The sequence below is a fragment of the Sturnus vulgaris genome, chromosome 27, assembly GCF_052056855.1.
Source record: "Sturnus vulgaris isolate bStuVul1 chromosome 27, bStuVul1.hap1, whole genome shotgun sequence".
Taxonomy (NCBI): domain Eukaryota; kingdom Metazoa; phylum Chordata; class Aves; order Passeriformes; family Sturnidae; genus Sturnus; species Sturnus vulgaris.
Window position 1 is genome coordinate 4,636,889 of NC_142269.1, and position 24,271 is coordinate 4,661,159.

At 66.0% G+C, this 24,271-nt stretch overlaps 4 protein-coding genes across 5 annotated transcripts; 3 read left to right on the forward strand and 1 right to left on the reverse strand.

Moving 5' to 3' along the window:
- The first annotated feature begins 848 nt into the window (after positions 1-848).
- On the forward strand, positions 849-11,079 carry ERBB2 (erb-b2 receptor tyrosine kinase 2). 2 transcript variants are annotated; one of them, XM_014885516.2, is made up of 27 exons: positions 849-984; positions 3,545-3,696; positions 3,784-3,970; positions 4,234-4,371; positions 4,459-4,527; positions 5,178-5,290; positions 5,364-5,505; positions 5,575-5,691; positions 6,183-6,309; positions 6,388-6,461; positions 6,545-6,635; positions 6,934-7,133; positions 7,228-7,360; positions 7,451-7,541; positions 7,622-7,782; positions 7,880-7,927; positions 8,008-8,146; positions 8,235-8,357; positions 8,438-8,536; positions 8,627-8,812; positions 8,887-9,042; positions 9,132-9,207; positions 9,285-9,431; positions 9,519-9,616; positions 9,691-9,861; positions 10,006-10,264; positions 10,367-11,079. In XM_014885516.2, exons 1-27 carry the CDS (start codon positions 909-911, stop codon positions 10,681-10,683), a joined length of 3,690 nt encoding a protein of 1,229 aa, XP_014741002.2. In that variant the 5' UTR covers positions 849-908; the 3' UTR covers positions 10,684-11,079. The 2 variants fall into 2 exon arrangements, with proteins under 2 accessions (XP_014741002.2, XP_088035528.1); XM_088179402.1 differs by having other exon boundaries at positions 4,234-4,527.
- A 442-nt stretch (positions 11,080-11,521) lies between these two features.
- Positions 11,522-13,702, reverse strand: MIEN1 (migration and invasion enhancer 1). The gene is made up of 4 exons (XM_014885366.2): positions 13,554-13,702; positions 12,884-12,981; positions 12,530-12,606; positions 11,522-12,252 (listed from the first exon to the last, which is right to left on the reverse strand). The coding sequence occupies exons 1-4, from the start codon at positions 13,640-13,642 to the stop codon at positions 12,169-12,171; spliced, it is 348 nt and encodes a 115-aa protein (XP_014740852.2). The 5' UTR covers positions 13,643-13,702; the 3' UTR covers positions 11,522-12,168.
- Positions 13,703-15,906: 2,204 nt separating this feature from the next.
- On the forward strand, positions 15,907-20,730 carry GRB7 (growth factor receptor bound protein 7). The gene is made up of 14 exons (XM_088179817.1): positions 15,907-16,956; positions 17,065-17,209; positions 17,689-17,845; positions 17,921-18,042; positions 18,119-18,196; positions 18,297-18,434; positions 18,515-18,625; positions 18,742-18,840; positions 19,246-19,326; positions 19,397-19,513; positions 19,592-19,652; positions 19,735-19,822; positions 20,154-20,247; positions 20,321-20,730. Exons 1-14 carry the CDS (start codon positions 16,517-16,519, stop codon positions 20,465-20,467), a joined length of 1,878 nt encoding a protein of 625 aa, XP_088035943.1. The 5' UTR covers positions 15,907-16,516; the 3' UTR covers positions 20,468-20,730.
- A 773-nt stretch (positions 20,731-21,503) lies between these two features.
- LOC106858633 (retinol dehydrogenase 8-like) lies at positions 21,504-24,247 on the forward strand. The gene is made up of 6 exons (XM_014885398.2): positions 21,504-21,600; positions 21,672-21,833; positions 22,313-22,492; positions 22,565-22,658; positions 22,743-22,926; positions 23,556-24,247. The coding sequence occupies exons 1-6, from the start codon at positions 21,504-21,506 to the stop codon at positions 23,793-23,795; spliced, it is 957 nt and encodes a 318-aa protein (XP_014740884.1). The 3' UTR covers positions 23,796-24,247.
- Positions 24,248-24,271: the final 24 nt, after the last annotated feature.

Consider the following 24,271-nt stretch of genomic DNA (forward strand, 5'->3'; position numbering starts at 1 on the left):
GGTGGGGGACAGGTGCCAGCTCTTGGTCACCTCATCGGGGACCCGTTAGATGTTGCTGGACTGTCCCTGTCACAGGACACTCCCCAACCCCCTGCACCATTGCCAGGATTGTCCCTATCCTCCAGGACAGTCCCGAACCCCCTGCACAATTCCTGCGTGCCAGATCTGTCCCCCCATCCCCTGGGACTGGCCCCTCCCAGACCCGTGAGTGATATTTCTGTCCCCCCTCCCACACATGGGTGACAGTGACAGCCCCAGTGAGGCAGGTGAGGGGACAGGGATGGAGGCTGTGTCCTCTCCCCCCATTCAGGTGACTCCCGCACCCCAGAATCGCAGCAGGACCCCAGGACAGGAGAGCTCCGGAGCTGGGGAGTCCTTGGTGCTCCCCAAGGCATGGGGATGGGAGACACCGGGATGGGAAGTCCCCAGTCCTCGGTGCTTTGGAGGGGATGGACTGGAGGGAGGGGGTCCGAGGTGAGGGGTTCCTGGTGCTCCGAGGGGCTGGAAAGTGGGATCAGAGCCAGGGGGTCCCAAGTGCTCCCGGGTAGGACGGGGGGGCTGGGGCGGGGGGCACCCGCTGGTCCTGGGGATGGGAAGGGGGAACGGGGGTCCCCGGTGCTCCCATGGGATGGACGGCGGTGATTCCCGGTGCTACGGAGGACGGGAAAGGGGAGTGCGGGGCGGGAGGTGCCCGGTGCTGCGGGAGGTTGGACGGGGGGTCTGTCCTGGTCCGGGCCGGCGGGAGCGCGCGGGGGCGGCGGGAGCGCGCGGCGCGCCCTCGCCCGGGGCCGGGACCGGGATCGGGATCGCGAGGCGGAGCCCGGGAGCGGCGGCAGGCGGCGGCTCCGGCTCCGCAAACTTTCCCGGAGCGGCGGCGGGGCCATGGGCCGCGGCCCGCGCTGAGCACCATGATCGCGGCCGGGGGCTGCCTCGGCGCCGGGCTGCTGCTGCTGGCCGCCCTCTGCCCCCCCGCCGCCGCTGAAGGTGGGTCCCACCGGGGAGCTCCGGGGGCACAGGGGACACCGGGAATCGGGGGGACTCCGGGCCGCGGGAGCGTCCCCCGCGCCGCGACTTCGTGCAAAGTTTTGCACGGGACCGACCGGGACCGGGGGGGCACCGAGAGGGGGAACCGGGAAAGGGAGGGGGGGACACGGGGGGCGTGACCGAGAGGGCACGGGGGGGACATCGGGGGTGGGACCGAGTGGTGGAAAACAGAGGGGGCCCAGAGCTGGGAACGAGGGGGCACCGGGCGTAGGACCGGGCAGCTCTGGGAGTGGGTCGGGGGGGCACCGGGCCGCGGGGTCCGGTGTGCCCGGGGGCTGCACGGTTGGAAGTGACGGGACCACCCTCCCCGGTCCTTCCCCAGTCCCCCCGTTGCCCCCTCGGTGTCTCGGTTCTCCCCGCCGCGGGCAGCGCGACCCCGGTGTCCCCATGCCGCGACTGCCCTCCAGGACTGGGGGCCGAACTGGTGTGTACTGGGAGGCGCTGGGAAGGGGGAGGCCCTGCCCGCTGCGCCCTGGCCTCCCGAGTGAAACGACCCCCGATGCCGCTTTCCCGGGAGGAATTTTAGGGTCTCCGGTACAGCCCGAAGCGAAGACCCCTCCCCCTGCTGCAGCCGGTCCCAGGGCTCCGGTACCGCCGGGAGAAGTGGGAACGGCGGCCCCCAACTTGTGGGGGTTCCCTTCTCGTGGGCATCGGGAGGCTTCGGGGTGCGGGGCAGGCGCGGTGCCCCACGGAGCGGCTGGGTGGGTGGGTGGGTGCGTCCCCGTCGCTCCCATCCACATTCTCGACGTGCCGCACCCAGCCCAGCCCCGGGGGGTGCGGGGAGCCCGGCCCGTCAGGCCCCCGGGCCTCGGCCAGGCACCGCGGCGGGGCTGGCAGGAACGGGGCCAGCAGGGGATGGGGCTGGTGGCCCCAAAGTGGGCAACAGCAGCCCCAAAAAATGGACCCTGCTGCCTCCCTTTTGGGGGGCAGCTCCAGCACCGGGTGTTTGGAAAGTGAAAGCCTGGTGGGACTGGTGTGAGGTGGTGGGACATGGACGTGGGAACACACCGGGTGGTCTCCACTCCTGTCACCTCACAGCTCACTCTGCTTGGAGGGTCTGTGTGGGGCGAGCTCATGGTTAGGGACACCCCGGTGTCTCCCCGTCCTTGGGGCCGGTTCGTGTCCCGCAGCCCCGTGGGCACGTGGCCGACGGGCTCTGCCGGACACCCGTGGGCAGCCGAGGTGCTTCGTGGTGGCACCGCCCGCTGGAGTGAGCCAGGCAGGATGGATCAGTCACTGCCCTTCCCGGTGCCCAGCCAGAGACCTGGGCAAGTAGACAAGGCAAAATGGCAGGGCATGGAGCCGGGATCCCACCGGGATCCTGCTGCTGCTCACTTGTCCCACCTGCCCTTTGCCCCGGGGAAGCCCCAGCACCTCGTGCCTGTGCCACAGCAGGTGTGGGCAGAGACCTTGAGCTTTGGCCGCCCAAGACAACGGCACGTTCCCTTCCGGGGTCCCCCTTGTTGTACAGCCGGTCGGGTGGGAGAGAGCTGAACCCCATATTCTGGGGCCTTCCTCCTTCCTGGCCGTATATTCCCTGGCTCAGAAGCCTCGGAGCAGGCGGGGGAGGCGAATGCCAGCCGTGTCCCCTGGACACGGGGCCGCGCCAGCAGCTGCCCAGCACCGGGGGCTGTCACTCAGCCACAGAGCAGCCGGGGACCGGCACACCGAACCCCCGCCTGACCCGCGTGTGCCCCCCTGCCCCGTGCTGGGATGGCAGTGGCTCAGGGCTGGTGGCTCTGGAAGTGACACTGTGGTGGCGGCAGGGTCAGCGCCGGGCTCGGTGTCGGAGCGGGGCTGGGGTCTGGCGTGGGGGCTCTCCCCGGTGAGGTGTTGGGGCGCCGGGGGCCGCGGGCGCGCCAGGGCTGGGCCGTGCCCGCCAGCCCTGCGTCACCGCTGCTCCCCAAACACGCCCGACCTGAAAAGGCAGTTCCAGCCGGGAGCGGGCGGCCGGGGCCCTGTGCCACCCGCGCCCGTGACTCACTCGCCCGGGGCCTGGCACCCAGGGCGGGCTCCCGCTCCCCCACCCCGCCTGGACGCCGCGGGGATGCTCGCCCGGCCAGCAGCCCCCAGCAACCACAACGGGGCCGGCCGGGCCCCGCAGCCGTCGCCGCTCAACAATCGGGTCTTGTCTCGGCGCGGCCGCCCCGGCGGCGTGGGCAGCGCATTCCTGCCCGCGGCCCCCGCTCCGGCCCCGCGGCTCTGGGGGTCCCAGCCCAGTCCCCAGCAGTCCCCGGCCCCCGCCGCGAGCACGGGGCGACACCGGTCCCCGTTGTCCCTCGAGCGGGGCCCGGTGCCAGAGCGGGAGCAGCTTTGCCGCGTGCCGGGGTGGGAGCCGGGGGAGCCACGGTCCAGGAAACCCATCGGAAGCTGTTGGGAGCAGCCCCGGAGATAAACGGCGGCCGCCACATCCGCGGCGTTTCCTGCGGGGGCCGGAGCTCGATGTCCCACGGGGGAGAGGAGGGGTCGGGGACCCGCTGAGCCCCCGCTGTCCCCACAGTCTGCACCGGCACCGACATGAAGCTGCTGCGTCCCTCCAGCCCCGAGAGTCACTACGAGACCCTGCGGCACCTCTACCAGGGCTGCCAGGTGGTCCAGGGCAACCTGGAGCTCACCTACCTGCCCGCCGACGCCGACACCTCCTTCCTCAAGGTGCACAGCGGGAAAACGCCGCGAGGGGGGGGGAAAGGGGAAGGATGGGGGTCGGGCCGGCCCCTCACCCTTGTCCTCCTATCCCAGGACATCAAGGAGGTGCAGGGCTATGTGCTGATCGCGGAGAACCAAGTGAGCGGGCTGGAGCTGCAGAACCTGCGCATCATCCGCGGCACGCAGCTTTTCCAGGACCGCTACGCCCTGGCCGTGGTGGGCAACGCCGGCCCCGCCGGGGCGCCGGGGCTGCGCCAGCTCGGCATGAGGCACCTCACAGGTGGGCAAACCCCCGCCTGGGGCTGGCACGGGGTGCTCGGGGTTGCTGCTCCTGCAGTTGGGAGCTGCCAGCTCGGGTTTGGGGTGGGTGGTCCTTTGGTGTGGTGGGTCCCTGTCCAGGTCTGGGTGTCCCCACAGGGGCTCCCCACCCAGGATCGGGTGTTCCCATGGAGTGGCAGGTCCCTTCCAAGGACTGGGAGTCCTCACGGGGCTGCAAGACTCCCCTGTGCCCATGCTGACCCCCCTACCTGTCCCCCCCGCCAGAGATCCTGAAGGGAGGGGTGCGCATCGAGAGGAACCCCGAGCTCTGCTTCCAGGAGACCATCCTGTGGAGCGACATCTTCCACCGGCACAACGAGTTCCGTGGCGAGATCCAGGTGGAGACCACCCGCACCCGCAGCTGTGAGTGCCCCAGGGATGTGGTACCAGGGATGGGTCTGGGGGTTCCAGACCTCGTGGCACACCCTGCTCACACTTCCCCCTGTGCAGGTCCCGACTGCCGGGCGCTCTGTGCCGAGGGGCACTGCTGGGGCGAAAGCAAATGGGACTGCCAGACACGTGAGTGTGGGGCCCAAAGAGGCTCTGACCCCCCCCCCCAGGAACCCCCAAAGCCCCTGGGAACCCCTTTCCTTCCCTCCATATACTCCTGCTCCACTGATCCCCACTTGGCACCCAAATCTCTGTCCCAGAGACTCCCTGGACTTCTGCTTGCACTCCCAAATTGTTGCCCTTCTGAGCCCTACTTGCCACCTAAATCCTGTTCTCAGAGACCTTCTGGACCTTCTATTTGGCCCCTCCATAATCTCTGTCCCACTGACCCCTATTTGCCACCTAAATCTTGTCCCCAGAAGCACCCTAACCTTCTGTTTAGCCCCCAAATCCTTGTTCCACTGAGCCCTACATGACACCCAAATCCTGGCCCCAGACATCCCCTAAAATCCCTGCTCTGGGAGCCTCCCCTTACACCTTAAATCCCTGCCCTGTGGACCTCTGCTTACACCCCAAATCCCAGCCCTGGGAACCCCTGCTTCATCCCCCAGATTCCTGCCCCACTGCCGTCTTTTAGCACCTGAACTCCCACCACCCAGATTTTTGCCCTGGGAGCCTACCTACCCTCCAGCCCCTCATCCTGGGGACTCCCCCATTGCCTGAAGGGGGAGGATCCACAGGGGTCCCTGTCCCCAGCGTGTCCCTCTGTGCCCCCACAGTGACCAACAGCATCTGCCACGGTTGCCCACGCTGCAAGGGCACGAAGCCCACGGACTGTTGCCACGAGCAGTGCGCCGCTGGCTGCACCGGCCCCAAGCACTCCGACTGCCTGGTGCGCACGGGATGGGGACACCGGGGGTCCTGGGGGGGTACAGGGGTCTCACATGGCTGTGTCCCCCCCTCAGGCATGCCTGAACTTTAATCGGAGTGGGATCTGTGAGCTGCACTGCCCCCCACTCGTCATCTACAACTCGGACACCTTCGAGTCAATGCCCAACCCTGACGGTCGCTACACCTTTGGTGCCAGCTGTGTCAGCCAGTGTCCCTGTGAGTGACACCCTGGGGGGGTGCAGGGGCAGCCAGCATGGCTCTGACCCCCTCTCCTGCCCCCTCCAGACAATTACCTCGCCACAGAGGTGGGATCCTGTACCCTCGTGTGCCCCCAGAACAGCCAGGAGGTCACGGTCAACAACGTCCAGAAGTGTGAGAAGTGCAGCAAACCCTGCCCAGAGGGTGAGAAACCCCTCTGGGGTCTGGGGAGGTCTGGGTGCTCTGAGGATGTGGGTGAGCAGCCCCCAGGGGTTGGGGAGAGGGGTCTGGAGGCTGCAGGATTGTGGATGGGCAGATCCTCAATGTCCTGGGGGGCTCGTGGGGCTCCCAAGGTTGTGGGTGAGCAGACCCCCAGTATCTGGACAGGTGTGGGGATTCCAGGGGTACAGGTGAGCAGCCCCCTGGAGGGGCCCTGGAGACCCCAGGGATCTCCCCTGGGGGCTGGGGGTACTCTGGGAACCTCAATGGTGTGGGTAAGCAGCCACCCCAAGTCTTGGGGGGTTCTGGGGACCCCAGGGATATGGGTGATCAGTTCCCAGTGCAGCTCTGGGGACCCCAAGGCTGTGTGGGGGTGCTGCTGTGCACTGTGGGGGTACCTCCATGGCTGGTGGGGCAGTGTTTTCGGGGGCTCAGGAGTCCTGGCAGAGCACCCCAGCCCTGCTGTGCCCCCCCAGTGTGCTACGGGCTGGGAGTGGATTTCCTGAAGGGCGTCCGTGCTGTGAATGCCTCCAACATCCAGCACTTCTCCGGCTGCACCAAGATTTTTGGGAGCCTGGCCTTCCTGCCCGAGACCTTTGCTGGGTGAGTGCCTGATTCCCCTCCCTGAGCCCACCAGGACCCCCAGCGGGACCCTCCCAACCTCCCTCTCACCCTTGGCAGGGACCCCAGCACCAACACCCCACCCCTGGACCCCAAACTGCTGCGGATCTTCGAGAGCCTGGAGGAGCTGACGGGTGAGAGCAGGGGGAGCTGAGGGGGCGTTTAAGGGCTCCGAGTCTGGGGGGGACATGGGGTGATGACACTGAGCTCCCCCCAGGCTTCCTCTACATCGCGGCCTGGCCTCCCGACATGAAGGACCTGGGGGTGTTCCAAAACCTGCGGGTGATCCGGGGCCGAGTGCTGCACAAGTGAGCAGGGATGGGGATGTGGGGGGACACGGGGGCACAGGGGGACGTGGAGGGACACGGAGGGACTTGGGGGGTGCAGGGGGTTGTGGGAACACATGGGGAGACATGAGGACATGGGAGGACACTGCAGGATGAGGGGGATGACAGGACACAAGGGGACGTGGGTGAGATGCAGGGGGTGCAGGGGGACACGGGGACATGAAGGGACACACAGGGGGTGCAGGGGGACACGGGAAGGACATGGAGGATGTGCGGGGACACAGGGACACTCGTGTCTCACCCGTGGGTGTCTCGGCAGTGGCGCCTACTCGCTGACGCTGCAGGACCTGGCGGTGCAGGCGCTGGGGCTCCGGGCCCTGCAGGAGATCAGCAGTGGGATGGTGCTCGTGCACCACAACCCCCAGCTCTGCTTCCTCCAGAAGGTGCCCTGGCACAGCATCTTCCGCAACCCCCGCCAGCGCCTCTTCCAGACCCACAACAAACCCCCTGAGCAGTGCGGTAAGGGGGGGGGGGGGCCGTGGGGGTGGGGGGAGATGGTGAACCCCCCCTATTGCTGACAAACCCCCTGGTGCTGATGGTGCCCCCCCCGCAGAGAGCGAGGGGCTGGTTTGCTTCCACCTCTGTGCCCAGGGGCACTGCTGGGGCCCCGGCCCCACCCAGTGCGTGGCCTGCGAGCGGTTCCTGCGTGGCCAGGAGTGCGTGGCCTCCTGCAACCTCCTGGATGGGTGAGTGGAGACCCTCGGGAGTGGCAAACAGAGTCCCCACAAACACTGCAGGTGAGGCCAGGACCCCATCCCTGCCCCTTTGCCCTGCAGAGCCGTCCGGGAACACGCCAACGGGACACGGTGCCTGCCGTGCCACCCCGAGTGCCAACCCCAGAACGGAACCGAGACCTGCTTCGGATCGGTGAGGACAAGGCCACACACTGGGTGGGGTCGGGGAGCCCCCAGACACCTGAGTCCCTCAACCTGCCCCAATTCCTGCAGGATCCAGACCAGTGCGTGGCCTGTGCCCACTACAAGGACGCCCAGCAGTGTGTGCGGCGCTGCCCCAGTGGCGTCAAGGCTGACGCCTCCTTTGTGCCTGTCTGGAAATACCCGGATGAATTCGGCGTGTGCCAGCTCTGCCCCACCAACTGCACCCACTCGTGAGTTGGGGATCCCTAGCTGAGAAGGGGGTGTCCAAGGGGTGCTGGCAGCTGTAGGGGACTGCTGACAGCGGGGGGCTGCACCTTGTATCCCCAGGTGCACGATCCGGGATGAGGATGGATGTCCCGTGGACCAGAAGCCAAGGTAGGAGTGTGTGCATGTGTTGTGCCACCACCGCTCTGGATGCTGGGGGTCCCCCACACTGATGGCCTCTTGCCACGCAGCCAGGTGACATCCATCATTGCTGGCGTGGTGGGGGCTCTGCTGGTCATTGTCCTGCTCCTCATCACCGTCATCTGCGTCAAGCGCCGGCGGCAGCAGGAGCGCAAGCACACGATGCGGCGGCTGCTGCAGGAGACCGAGGTGGGGATCTCCTGGGGGACAGGAGTGGACCCTCAGTGCCTGGGAGGGACCAGGAGCCTGGCCCCACTCACCCCTCCATGCCCCACAGCTGGTGGAGCCACTGACGCCCAGCGGGGCCCTCCCCAACCAAGCCCAGATGAGGATCCTCAAGGAGACGGAGCTCAAGAAAGTGAAAGTTTTGGGTTCTGGTGCTTTTGGCACAGTCTATAAGGTGAGGGGGTGGGACAGCACAGTGGGACGTGACCCCCCCCCCCCGCTCTGCACCCTTTCACCTGCTTGTCCCCACCTCAGGGCATCTGGATCCCCGATGGGGAGAGCGTGAAGATCCCAGTGGCCATCAAAGTGTTGCGGGAGAACACGTCACCCAAAGCCAACAAGGAGATCCTGGACGTGAGTGTGGCCATGGCACTGGTGGGGAATGGGGCTGGCAGCGGCCCCTGCCCACCATGACCCCCACCCTGACTCCCCTCCTGCCCACAGGAGGCCTATGTGATGGCAGGGGTGGGCAGTCCCTACGTGTCCCGGCTGCTGGGCATCTGCCTGACCTCCACGGTGCAGCTGGTGACGCAGCTGATGCCCTACGGCTGCCTCCTGGACTATGTGCGGGAGAACAAGGATCACATCGGCTCCCAGGACCTGCTCAACTGGTGTGTGCAGATCGCCAAGGTAGGACAGGGGACCTGGGCTGCTCTGGGGGTCCTGGGGGAGACCAGGGACAGCTGGACATGTGCCATCTCCAGGGGATGAGTTACCTGGAGGAGGTGAGGCTGGTGCACCGGGACTTGGCTGCTCGCAACGTCCTTGTCAAGAGCCCCAACCACGTCAAGATCACCGACTTTGGGCTGGCCCGGCTGCTCGACATCGATGAGACCGAGTACCACGCTGATGGTGGCAAGGTAGGGCTTGGGGACTCAGGGACAGTGGTGCTCCCCTCGGTGACAGCCACCCTCCGGTCCTGCTCACCTCTCCCTCTGCCCTGTCCCAGGTTCCCATCAAGTGGATGGCGCTGGAGTCCATCCTCCGCCGGCGCTTCACGCACCAGAGCGACGTCTGGAGTTATGGTGTGTCAGGGTGTCCCCACCCCAGGGGATTTGGGGGGTCCCAGGGCACTGCTCACCCCCACATCCATCCCCTCCAGGTGTCACCGTGTGGGAGCTGATGACATTTGGAGCAAAGCCGTACGATGGGATCCCTGCCCGGGAGATCCCAGACCTGCTGGAGAAGGGCGAGCGGCTGCCACAGCCGCCCATCTGCACCATCGACGTCTACATGATCATGGTGAAATGTACGGGGAGGCTACACAGGGACAGGGAGGGGACAGGGCATGGTGTCACCCTGCTCCCAGCCCTGATGGTGCCCTGCTCTGCTCCAGGCTGGATGATTGACTCCGAGTGCCGGCCCAAGTTCCGGGAGTTGGTCACCGAGTTCTCCCGCATGGCCCGTGACCCCCAGCGCTTTGTGGTCATCCAGGTATGCAGGTCCCCGAGAGTCCCATCCCCTCACCAGCGCCCTGGGGCGAGCACTGACTGGTGTGATCCTCCCAGAATGACCTGGTGGGGCTGCCTGGCTCCATGGACAGCACCTTCTACCGAGCACTGCTGGATGAGGAGGACATGGACGACCTGGTGGATGCTGAGGAGTACCTGGTGCCTCACCACGGCTTCTTCAGCACCGACACCTCCACCACCTACCGCAGCCGCATCTCCTCCATGCGGGTACACGGGGAGGGCTGGCAGGGAGCTCCCAGGCCTGGCACAGGCATGGGGGTGACGCTGTGCCATGTCTGTGAGGGGCAAAAGGCTGGGAGGGTCCTCGGGGTGGGCTCAAGTGCCCAACTCCGTGTCCTCTCCCACACCCAGAGCACGGCAGAGTCTCCAGCCAAGGTGGAAGAGGGCGAGGGCTTGGCCTCCTTCCCCTTCCCCGCCCAGGGCCTGGCGGAGGGGCCAGAGGGCCCTGTCCCAGAGGTGCCAGATGGGGACAAGGTGGCCCTGCAGAGCCCCCCGGGGCGGGAGCCTGGGACTCTGCCCCGGTACAGCGAGGATCCCACCGGGCTGGTGGCCAAGGATGGAGAGGACCCTGATGGCTTCACTGTCCCGGCCCCCCACAGCACCATGCCAGGTAGGGAGGCCACAGCCAGACTCTTGGGGAGGTGATGGGGGGGTGTCTCCCTGTCCCATAACCCCTGGGGAGGGGGTCCCTAACGTGTCACTCACCCTGCAGAGTACGTGAACCAGGCTGAAGAACATTCACCCCACACTCCCCCATCCCCACTGGACAAGCCCAAGGGGCACCAAGGGAAGAATGGGCTCATCAAGGACCCCAAGAACTCCTTCTCCTTTGGCCACGCCGTGGAGAACCCCGAGTACCTGGCACCCCACGGCCCACCTGGCCCCTTCAGCCAGGCCTTTGACAACCCCTACTACTGGAACCAGGACTCCACCAAGGGTGGGGGCCCCGATGGTGGCCCCGGAACGACGCCCACGGCCGAGAACCCCGAGTACCTCGGCCTGGCCGGCCCCGACGCCACGGCTGTGTAGGAGAGACCCCCCCAACTTCACCAAGGCAGCTCAGGGAGGGATGACTAGGGGTCCATCCCCTCTGCCCAGGGGTGGCACCCGCCACGGAGGGCTGGGAGAGCCCAGGACACTGTGGGACAGCGTGGAGCAAAGCCTGGGGACAGAGGGGTCACCCTCAGTGGCACTGGGGGCCCACAAGCTGGGTGGTGCCTTGAGCAGCCCAGGCAGCTCGGACCCGGCACGGCCCAGAGAAGGACAGACCCTCTGCCATCCCCCCCATTCCAGGGCTGTCCCAGTGCCTGGGACACGTGGACTTGCACTGAGGGCAGCTGGACTGAGAGCAGTCCCGGCTGCTCTGGGATTCTTTGGAAGCACCGGGATGTATATTTGATAATTGTACATTGGTTGTTTTTTCTACTCTTGTGGTCTCTTTGGTTTCCCTTTCTCCATCAGATCCAGTTCTGCCTCCAGAGGACCAACATGTCATATCCCTTCCCTTTTCCCTTTTTTCTTTTCCCTTTTCCCTTATTTTTTCCCCCTTTTCCCTCCTTTTGTCCTTTTCCCTTTCTTTTTCCTCTCCCTTTACCATTTTTCTTTTTTCCCTCTTTTTCCTTCCCGTTTTTCCCTTATTTTTCCCCCTTTCCCATTCCTTTTTCTGTTTCCTTTTCCCCTTCTCCTTTCCCGTTTCCCCTCTCCATTCCCTTTTCCCCTGCCTTTTCCCTCTCCCACTCCTCCCTCTTTCCCTTTCCCTTCCTCTCCCCTCTCACCCCCCACCACTTGCCTGAAGGATAAAATTCCTGATCCCAGGCAGGATCAAGGACGTGTCCCACCCCCCACTCCCAAGGGACACCAGAGGAGCCACATTCTCCATCCTTTATTCCACCCAGGCCCCAGGCCGTTGGGTTTATACACAGTATAGAATAAATAGGGGGGCCCCCCGCCCCGAGGCCAAGGGCAGGGTCATTCCAGGCAGGAAGCAGGAGCTGGGAGCCTGGGAATGGGGAGGGGGGATGTGAACACACCTCTGGCTATGGGGCCAGGCCGGGCTTCCCATGGCCGGCCCCAGCCCCGGATTAAACAGTGCCAGAGGGACTTTAATCATTAACAAATCCGGTGGATTCCCCTTGGAATGAACCTGCTGGGAGCTGCTCCAACACCCAGCCTGGCTCCCCATTCATGGGAGACCCCCAGATTCCCAGGGGGTGAGGGAGGGGAGAGGCCAGCACAGAGAAATGGAGGTGCCATGGGGACCCCCTGTGCCCCCCCCAGGGAGGTGCAGCTGATGAAGGGGGAAGGCAAAGGCAGGTGGGAGACCCCCCAAAGCCACGGCTACACCCCACAGCAGGTCGGGCAGGGGACAGAATGACTCCCAGTGCCACCATGGGGGTCCCCAGGAGGCTCCTGAATTCCCCCAATGTCCCTGGTCCCCCCAGTGCCCCCCAATCGGCAGGGATTTAAGGAAGGCAGCGATGGGCAGGGTGGGGGGACCCTGCTGTCCCTGGGGGGCTACAGGATGACGCAGGGGGGGCGGCTGTTGGTGATTTTCTCCAGGGGCTCCCCATTGCGGGCTCTGCGGATTGCCTCGATCAGCTGGGGAGACACAGCAGGGGAGGGGTCACAGGCAGGGCTTGGGGGCACCCAGACACATGGAGGTGACAGGGACAAATCCCAGCCACAGAGAGGAACTGCCCCTCTCTCCCAGCAGGACCTGCAGTGCGTCCTGGCAGGGTGGCAGGAAGGGGAACAACTCCAGAGGGTGACAAAACAGGGACCCCATAGACAGATCCCATCACAGGAGGGGCTCACTGCAAACCAAACGCCCCCAGCCCAGCCTGGCTGACCCCAGGACCCCCAGGCAGGTACTCACATCCTTCTCATAAGGAAAGCCCCCGTTCTCCAGCTTGGAGAAGACGAGCTGTCCGTTGATCTCGATCTCGAAGGCACCTGAGGGCACATACAAGGCCCAGCCCTGAGCTGCATCCCACCCAAACCCCTCATGGCATCCCCAGCCTGCGCCCCCCACAGCAGCACCGGGCTGGCCGAGCACTAAGGACACCCCCAGGGGCTCCTGCAGACCCCCAGCTCTGCCCCCAAACTGACCCTGCTGCTGAGGGCAGCAACCAGCACGACCCCCCTGGGCTTCCCCAGCCCCTCCCAAACCTCCAGCACGGCAGTGGGGGTGGCCTGGGGTGTTCCCCCCGAGGCTGCTGTGGGGTCTCACCGGTGCCTCCCAGCCGTGACTCGATCTCGATGTCGGGGTACTCGTCCCGCACGGCACTCGCCAGCTCCTGGTACGTGGCCTCGAAGCCACAGGGCTCGCTGGGGAGGGGGGACCGGCTCAGGAGGGGTCGCGGCACAGGGACCTCCCCAAACTAAGGAGCACTCCCACAACAGCTCCGCTGCCTCCTGCAACAGGGAGGCAATTCCCTCCCTTTCCCTCCCTAATTCCCAATGCCCCGCTCAGAAACCCTCCCCAAAACCCCCTGCACGCCCCTTCCCCCCCAGCCCCCACACTCTCAACCCCCCATACCCCATAACCCTATGGCCCCTCATTACCTCCTCAGCCCCCCACCCTGCAGAGCCCCCCAAATCCTCTATAACCCTTCACCCTTCCTCAGCTCCAAAATTCCCCTATAATCCCCCTCAGCGCCCCAATTCTCCCACCCTGCAGGGACCCTCCTCAGCCCCCCAACCCCTCTATACCCTCCTCAGCCCCCCAACCCCTCTATACCCTCCTCAGCCCCCCCTTTTCCCCCCAGTCCCCCCCGTGCCTGAACCCGCCGCATGCCTCATCCCAGCTCCCCCAGTTTCTGCTCCCGGCGTTTCAGTATCGCTGTGGGCCTCGCTCCCACCCCCGAAGGCCCCGGGGTCCCCGCGGCCGCGGCGCTCACCAGTACTCCACCACGATGCGGACCCGCCGCTCGGCCCCACTCTCGGCCCCGTTCCCGTCCCCGGTCGCGTCCTCAGCCCCGCTGCTCATGGCCCCCGGTCCCACCGCGCTGCCGCTTCCGGGTGTGGTCACGTGACGCGCCACTTCCGGCCGCTCTGCACCGCGGCCTTGCTCGTCTTGTCTGCTCCGAGACCTCCGGGAGACCCGCCGTGACCCCAGTGACCCCCGGGAGGCCAAAAATGACCTTCAGTGACCCCCGTGAGACATCCAGTGACCCAAAGTGACTCCCAGGACAGCTCTAGTGACCTACAGTGACACCCAGGGGACCCAAACTCACCTGTGTGTCACCTGCAGAGACCCCCCGAGACCCTCAGGGGACCCGCAGCCCCCCTGGTGAGACTCACGATGACCTCAGTGACACCCGTGTCACCCGTACCCACCCCTATGGGGCCTAAGGTGACCTCCGGGGGGCCCACACGGAACCCTTGGGACCTGAAATGACCCTCACGGGAGTCATGGGAACTCCCACTGCCCCATGGGACCCACACCTAAAACCCCTGTGGGGGTTCTATAGGGCCTTGTAGCCCCACCACAGAACAATAGGACCCCATGGAACCCTCAGCACCCCCCACAGGGACCCCATAACCCCTCCATGGGGACACCTCTAGGGACTCTGACCCCGTGGCACCCCAAGTCCCCAGTGGGGACTCCCACTGTATGGGGACACCCACAAGGGACCCCGCAGGACACACACAGAGCCCCTGAGGGACCCCACGTCCCACTGCGTTCCCATATCCCAAATACCCCCCACCCCCCAACCCTCCTGGAAGGGCCCCTGACCTGCATGAGACCTCCATGACCCCCTCCCACCCCCCCCACCCCGTGCTCCTACCTGGCAGGGGTCCCTTAGGGGACAATGGGGACATCCCCCTCCTGCCATGCGACCCTTCCAGCCCCCCACTTTGGGGGTGCCAGGGGAGCTCCAACCCAAACCCCACACGCTGGGGTTGGGGACTCCCAGAGCATGGGCTGGGGGTCTGTGGGATCTGTACCCCCAGGACATCCCAGGGGACCGAAGCCCTGTGTCGCCCATGGCCAGGCTGCTCCAGGGGTCACCCCAGTGCATTGTGGGAAACTCCCCATCACCACCTCAGTGGGGTCTTGGGAAGTGGGTTTGGGGGGTCCAGCCCCCCGGGGCTGGGCTGGGGCCAGTCTGGACAGGCCCCCCGGGGGCTGGGGAGACTGAGGGGTTCCCCCTGGGTGTTGGTGGGGGCCGGTGCCGGGCAGCAGGCCCGGGGCATCGTGATGTCAGGCGGGGGCGGGAGCTGGCGCAGGTAGATAAAGCCGGGGAGAACAGGAATCCCTGGTCCGGCGGGAGGTGCCGGGACGCGGCGGGAGCTGCAGGTAGGAGCGGGGGCCGGGCTGGGGGCTCCTGGGGCCGGGGGATCGCTGCTCATCCCGGGATGTTGGTCCCATCCCGCCAGGAACGACCCCAGACCTCTCACTGCGCCTGCAACCCTTCCCTCCCTCCTTCCCGCCTTCCTCCCGGCTCTTCCTCCTCCCCTGCCATCCCGCCGTGCCTCCCCTGCTGCCTCTGTGCCCCTGGGGAGCCCTGTCCCCCCAACCTCGGCACCCACCGGGACCCCCACCCACAGCTGGGATCCTGTTCCTTAATCCTGGTGGTCCTGGCACCCTGTCACTTATCCTGGTGACCCTGTGATTCCATTCCTTGTGTCCCTGGAGTCCCATCCCCTAATCCTGGTGGCTCTGAGATCCTGTCCCTCAGCCCTGTTGCCCAGGGACACCATCCCCTCAATCCAGCGGCCCTGGACCCCCTGCTCCATAGCCCTGATGGCCCTGGGGCTGATCCCAGTGGTCCTGACCCCCTCCAGTCCCCCACCCCATAACCCTGATGGCCCCTGTGCCTTTGCCCAAAGCCCTGTGTCCCTCTGTTTGTCCCACCCTGTGTGTCCCCACCCTGCTGGAGCCCTGCCACGGCCACCAAAACAGGGCTCACACCTGGGGTGACCTGAGGCCATGGGTTGGGCTGCGGGTTGGTGCCAGGGCAGTGTCCTGGTCCCAGGGCCCTGTCTGTCACATCCCCCTCGTGTCCCCTGCTGTCCCCCCCAGCAGCAGCATCACCCTACCTGACCCCTGACTGTCCCTGTGTCCCCACATCACCCCGGGGTCTGGCCAGGGAGGGAGGACCCGGCCTGGCACAGCCAGGGCAGGGAGCAGGGATGGAGCAGAGGGTCCTGGTGGGATGCTGGGATGGAGACAGGGACACAACAGGGACAGGGATGGGATGAGGACGACATCAGTCCTGCCCAGCCATGGACTTGGACCCCGAGAGTGGCAGGAGGTGGGGACAGGAACCGGCAGCGTGTGAATGATTAACGTGGGTGTCCTGGGACCGCCGGGTCCAGCACCTGTGGCCACCGAGTGCCACCGAGGATGCCACGTGTGTGTTACGTGTGCCACGTGCTGGCGGGGCCGTGGCACATCCCCGGTCAGTCCCGAGCTGGTGCCGGAGCGTGGCTGTGTCGGAGCACGACCAGTGCCTGAGCACGGTGGCACTGCGTGGGCGCTGGCACCAGGTGTGGGTGGGGACACGGGGGGGCTGTGCCAGCCGGGGGGAGGGGGCTGGCGGCGGTTCCCACGGCGGCTCCCTCGCCCCCGGCTCCCGGCGCGGCCGCCCGGGCTCGGATGCCAGGGCGGTGAGGTGGAGCTGGGAGCGGCCGCCAGAACTGGTTTGGCCGGACCCGAGGAGGTGTTTGGGCTGAGTCGCCGCCGCCACGCTCGGCTTCCTGCTCCCCACGGCGCCGGCACGGCTCGGCCTGGCAAAGCTCGGCCTGGCAAAGCTTGTCCTGGCAAAGCTCAGCCCGGCACAGCTCAGCCAGCATCTCCCAGTGCCCCCAGACCCTCAGTGCTGATGTGGGGCTACTGGTGAGGGTCCCACGCCGGATGTGGGGGATTCTTGGGGGTCTCATAACGGGCTGTGCTCGCTCCAGCCCCCAGCTCCTGGATGGGACTCTGGGGACTGGGACACCTTTGGCGGCCACCTGGGGATCAGCCAGACCCCCAGGGCTGGGGTCCTGCTTGTCTGGGCACGTGGGTGGGTGCCAGGGGTGGGAGCCCACACGGAGCCCGGTGTGGTGTCTTGTGGGGGCTGCCCACACCTGGCCATGGCCCCCTAAATGTGGCTGTAGCCCCACCAAGGCAACCAGGACCAACACACGGTGCCAGACCCCCTCTCTCCCCACAGATAATGCCATGGAGGGGGGGGCTCAGCAGAGCAGCCTCTGGGAGCCCCCCGAGCAGGATGGGAGTCCTGGTGAGCGGGATGGGGGCGAGGGGCCGCCCGAGGTCAAGCGCTCCCAGCCCCTCCTCATCCAAGGCAGCAGGTGGGTGTGAGGCCTGGGGGGGGGAGGGGTCGGGGAGGTTAAGGGGGGGTCAGGGGGTGTTCAGGGGGGGTCACAGGGGGTGTAGAGCTCACCCCCCTGTGCCTGCAGCCGGCAGCCGCTACAGGAGGAGCCACGAGCGTCGTCGCTGCCCAGCATCCCCAACCCCTTCCCTGAGCTCTGCAGCCCCTCCAACTCACCCATCCTGAGCAGCCCGGCCCTGGGACAGGCACCCCCCCGCGAGGGCACCTCCCATGTGAGTCAGGGGCAGAGGGCTGGGGAGGGGGACTGGGATCTGGGACAGGAACACTCCTGCTGGGGAGGGGATTCTTGGTCTTGGGGCAGAGACCACCCCGATGAGGGCACCTCCCACGGGAAGTGGGAGTCAGGGGGCTGGGGAGAGGAGAGGGTCTCAGCTCTGGGAAAGGAACCTCCTCCCATGTGGGTTGAGGTTCTGGGTAGGGGCCTCAGCCTTTGCACAGGGACCTCTCTACAGAGGCGTGAGCCCTCCTGAGACAGGGGGCCAAGGGGTTGGGAAGGGGGACTTCAACCCTGCGGAGGGGACCACCTCCCACATGAGCCAAGGGGCTGGGAAGGGAGGATCCCATCCCTGGAACAGGGACCACCTCCCAAACGAATTGAGGAGCAGGAGGTGGGGGGGGATGGTGTCACCTGTGTTTCTGCAGGGTCCTCTCGTGCTGGGGGGGCCCTGACACCCCCTGTCCCACCTCCCAGGTGGTGAAGGTGTTCGGTGAGGACGGCGCCTGCCGCTCTCTGGAGGCGTCGGCGGCGACCACGGCGCGGCAGCTCTGCGAGACCCTGGTGCGCAGGACACGGGCGCTGCACGACCACAGCTGGGCCCTGGTGGAGCTGCACCAGCACCTGGCCCTGGGTGAGCGGCCGTGGGGGCACGGCGGGGCACGGCCCAAGTGACCCCCGACCCTGCTGACCCCCCCCGTCCCCCCAGAGCGCTGCCTGGAGGACCACGAGTCGGTGGTGGAGGTGCAGAGCTCCTGGGCCCCGGGTGCCGACAGCCGCTTCGTGTTCCGCAAGAACTTCGCCAAGTACGAGCTCTTCAAGAGCAACGCGGTAGGTGGGCACCTCTGTACCCCCCCGTGGGGACCCTGAGCACCCCAAGGGTCTCTGCTCACCCTCTGTCCCCCAGCAGTCGCTGTTCCCCGAGGTGATGGTGTCCAGCTGCCTGGAGGCCAACAAGAGCATGGCACACTCCGAGCTAATCCAGGTACCATGCCCGGCTGTGCCCTGGCGACCCTGCCACGCCCTGGGGACCCTGCCGTGCCCCGGGGACCCCGCCGTGCCCCTCAGCCCTCATGTTCCCCCAGAACTTCCTCAACTCTGGGAGCTGCCCTGAGGTCCAGGGCTTCCTGCAGCTGCGGGAGGCCGGGCGCAAGGTCTGGAAGCGTTTCCACTTCTCCCTGCGCCGCTCGGGGCTCTACTACTCCACCAAGGGCACCTCCAAGGTGAGGGCAGGGGGTCCTGGGGGAAGAGGGCACGTCCAGGGGGTGCAGTGGGGCCAGCCCTGACACCCCCCACCCTCCAGGACCCCCGGCACCTCCAGTACTTCGCTGACCTCACCGAGTCCAACATCTACTACGTGACGCAGGGCAAGAAGCTCTACGGGACGCCCACCGAATTTGGCTTCTGCATCAAGGTGGGGATGTCCCTGCCTGTGGCAGGGTCATTCCCTGCTCCTCCCCCGGCCAAGGGCTCTCTGTCCCCTCAGAGCCACCCGGGGCTGCCCCGTGACGGCTCCGGCCTCTCCCGCAGCCCCACAAGGTGCGGAGTGGTGTGAAGGGTCTGAAGCTGCTCTGCAGCGAGGATGAGCAGAGCCGCAGCTGCTGGATGGCCGCGTTCCGGCTCTTCAAGGTCAGCACCGATGGGCCCCACGCTGGGGGGGACACTGGGATGATGGAGAGAGATGCTGGGAGGGACACGGGAGGGGATTTGGAGGGATAAAGGGGGCATTCTGGAGGAATACTGGGGTAGTGCTGGAGGGATGCTGGGGGGATGCTTGGGGAATACTGGAGGGATGCTGGGAAGATGCTGGAGAGATACAAGGCAGGGAATGTGGAAGAGCTCTAGAGGGATGCTGGAGGGATGACCCCATCCCAGTGAAAATGTTTCAGGGTGGGGTGTCCCTGTGTCCTTGTGGAGTGCATGCAGAGGTCCCCACCCCTGCCTGCACTGGGTGGCTGTGGAGGTTCCTGGGTGTCCCTGGGGGCTCCCCCACCCTGCAGCAGGGCCCCCCAGCTGACAGGGCTGTTCCCTCAGTACGGGATGCAGCTCTACCGCAACTACCAGCAAGCACAGGCACGACTGAGCCAACCCCCCTGGATCGGCCCCACCCCCCTGGTGAGTGTCCCCTGTCCACTGCAGCCCCTGGCCCGTGGGGACCCTCCAGTGACCCCCCTGTCCCCCACAGCGAAGCGTCTCGGACAATGCACTGGTGGCCATGGACTTCTCAGGGTGCACGGGCCGGGTGATTGAGAACCCCAATGAGGTGCTGACTGCAGCCCTGGAGGAGGCACAGGCCTGGAGGGTGAGTTGGGGTGCTGGGGAGTGAGGGAGAGCCCCCCTGAGCCCACCCTAACATCCCCTCCTCTCTCTGTGTGCCCAGAAGAAGACGACTCACCGGTACAGCCTGCCTGCAGCCTGCCACAGCTCCCCGCTCAGTGCCGGTGAGACGTGGGGTCAGTGCCCAGTGGGGGTCCCTGCCCCGGGTAGGGGGTCCCCCCAGGCCTGACACCCCTGTCCCCACAGCCATCCACCGCACCCAGCCCTGGTTCCACGGGCGCATCTCCCGGGAGGACACCCAGCAGCTCATCGGCCGCCAGGGCTTGGTGGACGGGTACGGGACCCTGGGGTGGGGGCTCGGGGTCCCTGGGGCTCCTGGGGGGGACATGGAACTCCAGGGAGGTACGGGAGCCCAAGGGTTACAGGGTCCTGCAGCTCCTGGGGGGATACAGGACATGTATGGGGGTGGGGACAGTGATCCCAGGGGACTTGTGACTCCCAGGATTTTGAGGGACACAGAGGTTCCTGGGGGGACACAGAGACTCCCAGGGATACCAGTACTGGGCTACTCCCAGGTCTTCATAGCGGGTTTGTGGGATCCCATGGGTGACCCTGGGAGGGCAGAGGAGACCTGGGGCCAGCAGTGACACCCCTGGAGCTCACAGGGTCTTCCTGGTGCGGGAGAGCCAACGGAACCCCAAGGGCTTCGTGCTGTCCCTGTGTCACCTGCAGCGCATCAAACACTACCTCATCCTGCCGGTGAGTGCCAGCGTGGGGCTGGGGGGGCGGGGAGGGGCCGAGGAGGGGGGTCCTGACCTGCAGCCCCCGGCAGAGCGAGGAGGAGGGTCGGCTCTACTTCACCATGGACGACGGGCAGACGCGCTTCGCCGACCTCATCCAGCTCGTGGAGTTCCACCAGATCAACCGCGGCATCCTGCCCTGCAAGCTGCGGCACTACTGCACCTGCGTGGCCCTCTGAGCCACGGCGTGGCACCACCGGGAGGGTTTGGCACAGCCTGGCACCACCAGCGTGGCAGGGTTTGGCTCAGTCTGGCGCTGCCAGCGTGGCTTGGTGCAGTCTGGCACTGTTGTCATTCTTTGGCTCAGTCTCACTGCCGATGTAGCACGGCTTGATACAGCCCAGCACTACCAGCATGGAATGGTTTGGCACAGCCTGCCACCACTGGGATTGTTTGGCACAGCCTGGCCCTGCTGATGCAGCATGGCTTGGCACAGCCCAGCACCACCAGTACAGTTTGGCACAGCTGGGCACCACCCTGCATGGCACAGCTCAGCACAGTCTGGCACTGCTGGCACCGCTTGACACAGCCTGGAACCAGCGGGATGGTTTGGCACAGCCCAGCACCACCAGCATGGCACAGTTTGGCACAGTCTGGCACAGTTGGTGGTTTGGCACAGCCTGGCACCGCCAACATGGCACAGCTCAGCACAGCCCACCACCAGGACCCCCACACTCAAGCACTTTCTCCCCTCGACCCTGCAGCACCAGCCCCGAGTATTCCTGCGGTGGCCTGGCACTCCTTGCCTCCACACCAGGGGGGTTTTGGGGTCCCCATCAGCGGGATCCCGGGGTGTGGGGGTGAGGGGGGCACCCATGACTGTGTCCCCCTTGTCTCCACAAGGCCAGTTGAACTGGGACGTGTTTTATACCAGTGATAATAAAGATTATTTTTGCAGAGTTCCTGCCTTGTTCCTTCCCATCCCTGGAGCCCCCCAGTGCTGCTGGCACACGGCTGGCAGTGTCCCCATCTCCCACAGTGTCCCCATGTCTGGCAGTGTCCCCATATCCCTCTGTGTCCCCACAGTGCCCCGGGTCCCACACAAAGGCCCCTCTGTGCTCCCCGGGCACCACGTGCGGCTCAGCCACGCGGCCGCCGCAAATCCCCGGGAGGGGAGATTATCCAGGGGGGATTAAGGGCCCGGATCTGGGGGGGCTGGGGCTGGGGCAGCTGCTATAAAAGCGGGGGGCTGGGGCGCGGGGCAGAGGCCGTGCCATGGCTCCCAAGACGGTGCTGATCACCGGCTGCTCCTCCGGCATCGGGCTGGCGCTGGCCGTGCGGCTGGCACGGGACAAGCAGCGGCGCTTCCGAGGTGAGCGGGGTGGAGGGACCCCCCCAGCCCCCGGGGAGAGCCCGCGGGGGCTGAGCCGCCTGTGCCCGCAGTCATCGCCACCATGAGGAACGTGAGCAGGAGCGGGGCGCTGGCGGCGGCGGCGGGGCCGGCGCTGGGCCGGACGCTGGAGATCAAACAGCTGGACGTGTGTGACGAGGGCTCCATCCGCGCCTGCCTCGACAGCATCCCCGGGCGCCACGTCGATATCCTGGGTGAGCCCCGGGATTGCCCTCCCACCGTGACCCTGGTGTGGGGACCCCCCATGATGGGGACCCCTGGACTTGGCTGTCCAGCCAAGCTTGTCCCATGCCAGGGACCATTTGTGCTCCCAGCACTGGGACCCTCCCTGTCAGGGACACCTCATGAGCCTGACCCCGTGCACCAGGGACTGTCCATGCCAGGGACCCCCTGAACCAGGGACCCTTTGTGCTGGCACATTCCCTGCACCAGGGACCCTCCAAACTCAGGACATCCCATTCTGGGGACACTTCGAGCACTGGGGACCCTCTGTACCAGGAGCCTCTCACCCCACACACAAATGACTCTCTATGCCAGGGACACCCTGCACCAGGGACCCTCCACACCCAGGACATCCCATGCTGGGGACACTCCAAGAACCAGGGACTCCCCATGCCCAGGGTGCAGGATCCCCCTGCCCAGGGCTCACCCCACTGATGCCCCCTGCCCACAGTCAGCAACGCCGGGGTGGGCATGGCAGGACCCCTGGAGTGCCAGAGCCTGGCAGCCATGCAGAACCTCATGGACACCAACTTCTTCGGCCTCGTCCGCCTGGTCAAGGAGGTGCTGCCCGACATGAAGCGGCGCCGCGGGGGCCACATCGTCGTTATCAGCAGCATCATGGGCCTGCAGGGTAGGGGAAAATGGGGTGCCCTGGGGGAACCAGCCCCCACCCAGCCCTGACTGGGACTCCTCAACCATCCAGGCATTGTCTTCAATGACATCTACTCGGCCTCCAAGTTTGCGGTGGAGGGTTTCTGCGAGAGCTTGGTGGTGCAGGCGCTGCGCTTCAATGTGGCGTGAGTGAGGGGGCAGGTGGCCGTGCAGCCGCTGGGGTCAGGGGTCCGGGGTTGCCCAGTGCCCAGTGCCCCATCCCTGGGCAGGATCAGCCTGGTGGAGCCGGGGCCGGTGATGACAGAATTCGAGACAAAGTTGTACGAGGAAGCCGAACGCGCCGACTACTCACGGACTGACCCCGAGACGGCCGAAATCTTCACCAAGCTCTACCTGAGAAACTCCAGGGATGTGTTCACCAGCCTGGGCCAGACCCCCGAGGACATCGCAGAGGTGACAGGAGGGCAGGGGGCCCCAGAGGGCTTTGGGGTGCCCTGCTGGGTTGGGCTGGAATGGACAGAGGTGTCAGTTAGCCCTAACAAGGAACAGCAATGCCCAGCCAGCAGTGGAGTAACTCGCACCCAGACAGCTCCATCCTGATGGGGCTGAACCTGGCTGGGAATGGAAATAAGAATGGTGGTGGGATGGGAATGGGAATGGGAGTGGGAATGGGGATGGGGATGGGATGGGAATAAAATGGGAAGGAACTGAGGATGGAGATGGGAGGGAGATGGAATGGGAATGAGAAGGGATGGAGATAGGGGTAGGATGGGATGGGGTGGGATAGGATAAAGATAGGGATACGATGGGAAGGAGTTAGGGATGGGATAGGAGTGGTGAGGGGTGAGGTGGGATGGATTAGATAGGGATAGATGGAAAGGCCTTGGTATGGGGATAGGAAGTGAATGAGAAGGAGTTGGGATGGGAATGAGGATAGGAGAGGAATGGGAAGGGAGGGGATGGGAATGCGAATGAGGATGAAGGTGCAGATGGGGATGGGATGCAGACGGGGTTGAAAGGGGATGGGAATGGTGATGGGCTGGGGTGGGACAGGAAGGGGACAGTGCCATGCCCACATACAGCACACCCTGCGGGTGATCGAGGCGGCGCGGCCACCGTTCCGGCACCAGACCAACGTGGCGTACACGCCGATGGCCGCGCTCAAACACGCCGACCCCAGCGGCGCCCTCATCACCGACGCCTTCTACAAGCTGGTGTTCAAGTACGACGCGGTGCTGCGGTTCGGCCTCCGCGCCATCCGCCTTCTCCGCTGGAAGGCACAGAAGGTCAAGGCGGGCGCGCGGCTTCTGGGCTTCAAATAAGCCCTTGTGGCCCCTGGGCACTGCCCAGCCCATCCCGGGGGCGGGGGCGAGGGACCGGGACCCGGGCAGGGTTTCGCTTCCCGTTCCCGGCCCGAAATAGCTCCAGCCGCCGCCGCATTAAAATGGGGACGGTATTTATAACCAGTGCCGGGTGAGCAACGCAGAGCAGCTTCCTCCGGGAGTGCAGCGGCCGTGACGGGGCTGGGAAGGGCTGGCAGCTGCCCCCTGCCTGCCTCCTGCTCCCCTGGGACACCTGTGCCTCCGACCCGCGGGCATGTGACACCCAGAGGACCTCACCCCGTCACCCCCTGGTGCTGCATCCTCCTTCCTCCAGGCGCTGCTGTGGGGTCGGGAATGTCCCACGGTGGGGTGTTCTGTGTCGCCCCTGTCTGGCACTGAGCCCTGGGGCACCGAGGCAGCACAGGGGGTGCAGGAAGTGCTGGGAGGGTGGAGAGCAGAGTGTGAGGGGTGTGTGG

Coding starts and splice junctions, on each gene's coding strand:
- ERBB2 (XM_088179402.1), top strand. CDS start 909: ATGATCGCGGCCGGGGGCTGCCTCGGCGCCGGGCTGCTGCTGCTGGCC. Junction 7,361..7,450: donor TCCTGCAACCTCCTGGATGG/GTGAGTGGAGAC, acceptor TTTGCCCTGCAG/AGCCGTCCGGGAACACGCCA. Junction 9,043..9,131: donor ACCACGCTGATGGTGGCAAG/GTAGGGCTTGGG, acceptor GCCCTGTCCCAG/GTTCCCATCAAGTGGATGGC.
- LOC106858633 (XM_014885398.2), top strand. CDS start 21,504: ATGGCTCCCAAGACGGTGCTGATCACCGGCTGCTCCTCCGGCATCGGG. Junction 21,834..22,312: donor GCGCCACGTCGATATCCTGG/GTGAGCCCCGGG, acceptor CCCTGCCCACAG/TCAGCAACGCCGGGGTGGGC. Junction 22,927..23,555: donor CCCCCGAGGACATCGCAGAG/GTGACAGGAGGG, acceptor GCCCACATACAG/CACACCCTGCGGGTGATCGA.
- MIEN1 (XM_014885366.2), bottom strand. CDS start 13,642: ATGAGCAGCGGGGCTGAGGACGCGACCGGGGACGGGAACGGGGCCGAG. Junction 12,982..13,553: donor CGCATCGTGGTGGAGTACTG/GTGAGCGCCGCG, acceptor CCCCCTCCCCAG/CGAGCCCTGTGGCTTCGAGG. Junction 12,607..12,883: donor GTCACGGCTGGGAGGCACCG/GTGAGACCCCAC, acceptor ATGTGCCCTCAG/GTGCCTTCGAGATCGAGATC.
- GRB7 (XM_088179817.1), top strand. CDS start 16,517: ATGTGGGGGATTCTTGGGGGTCTCATAACGGGCTGTGCTCGCTCCAGC. Junction 16,957..17,064: donor CTCCTCATCCAAGGCAGCAG/GTGGGTGTGAGG, acceptor CTGTGCCTGCAG/CCGGCAGCCGCTACAGGAGG. Junction 18,626..18,741: donor AATTTGGCTTCTGCATCAAG/GTGGGGATGTCC, acceptor CCTCTCCCGCAG/CCCCACAAGGTGCGGAGTGG.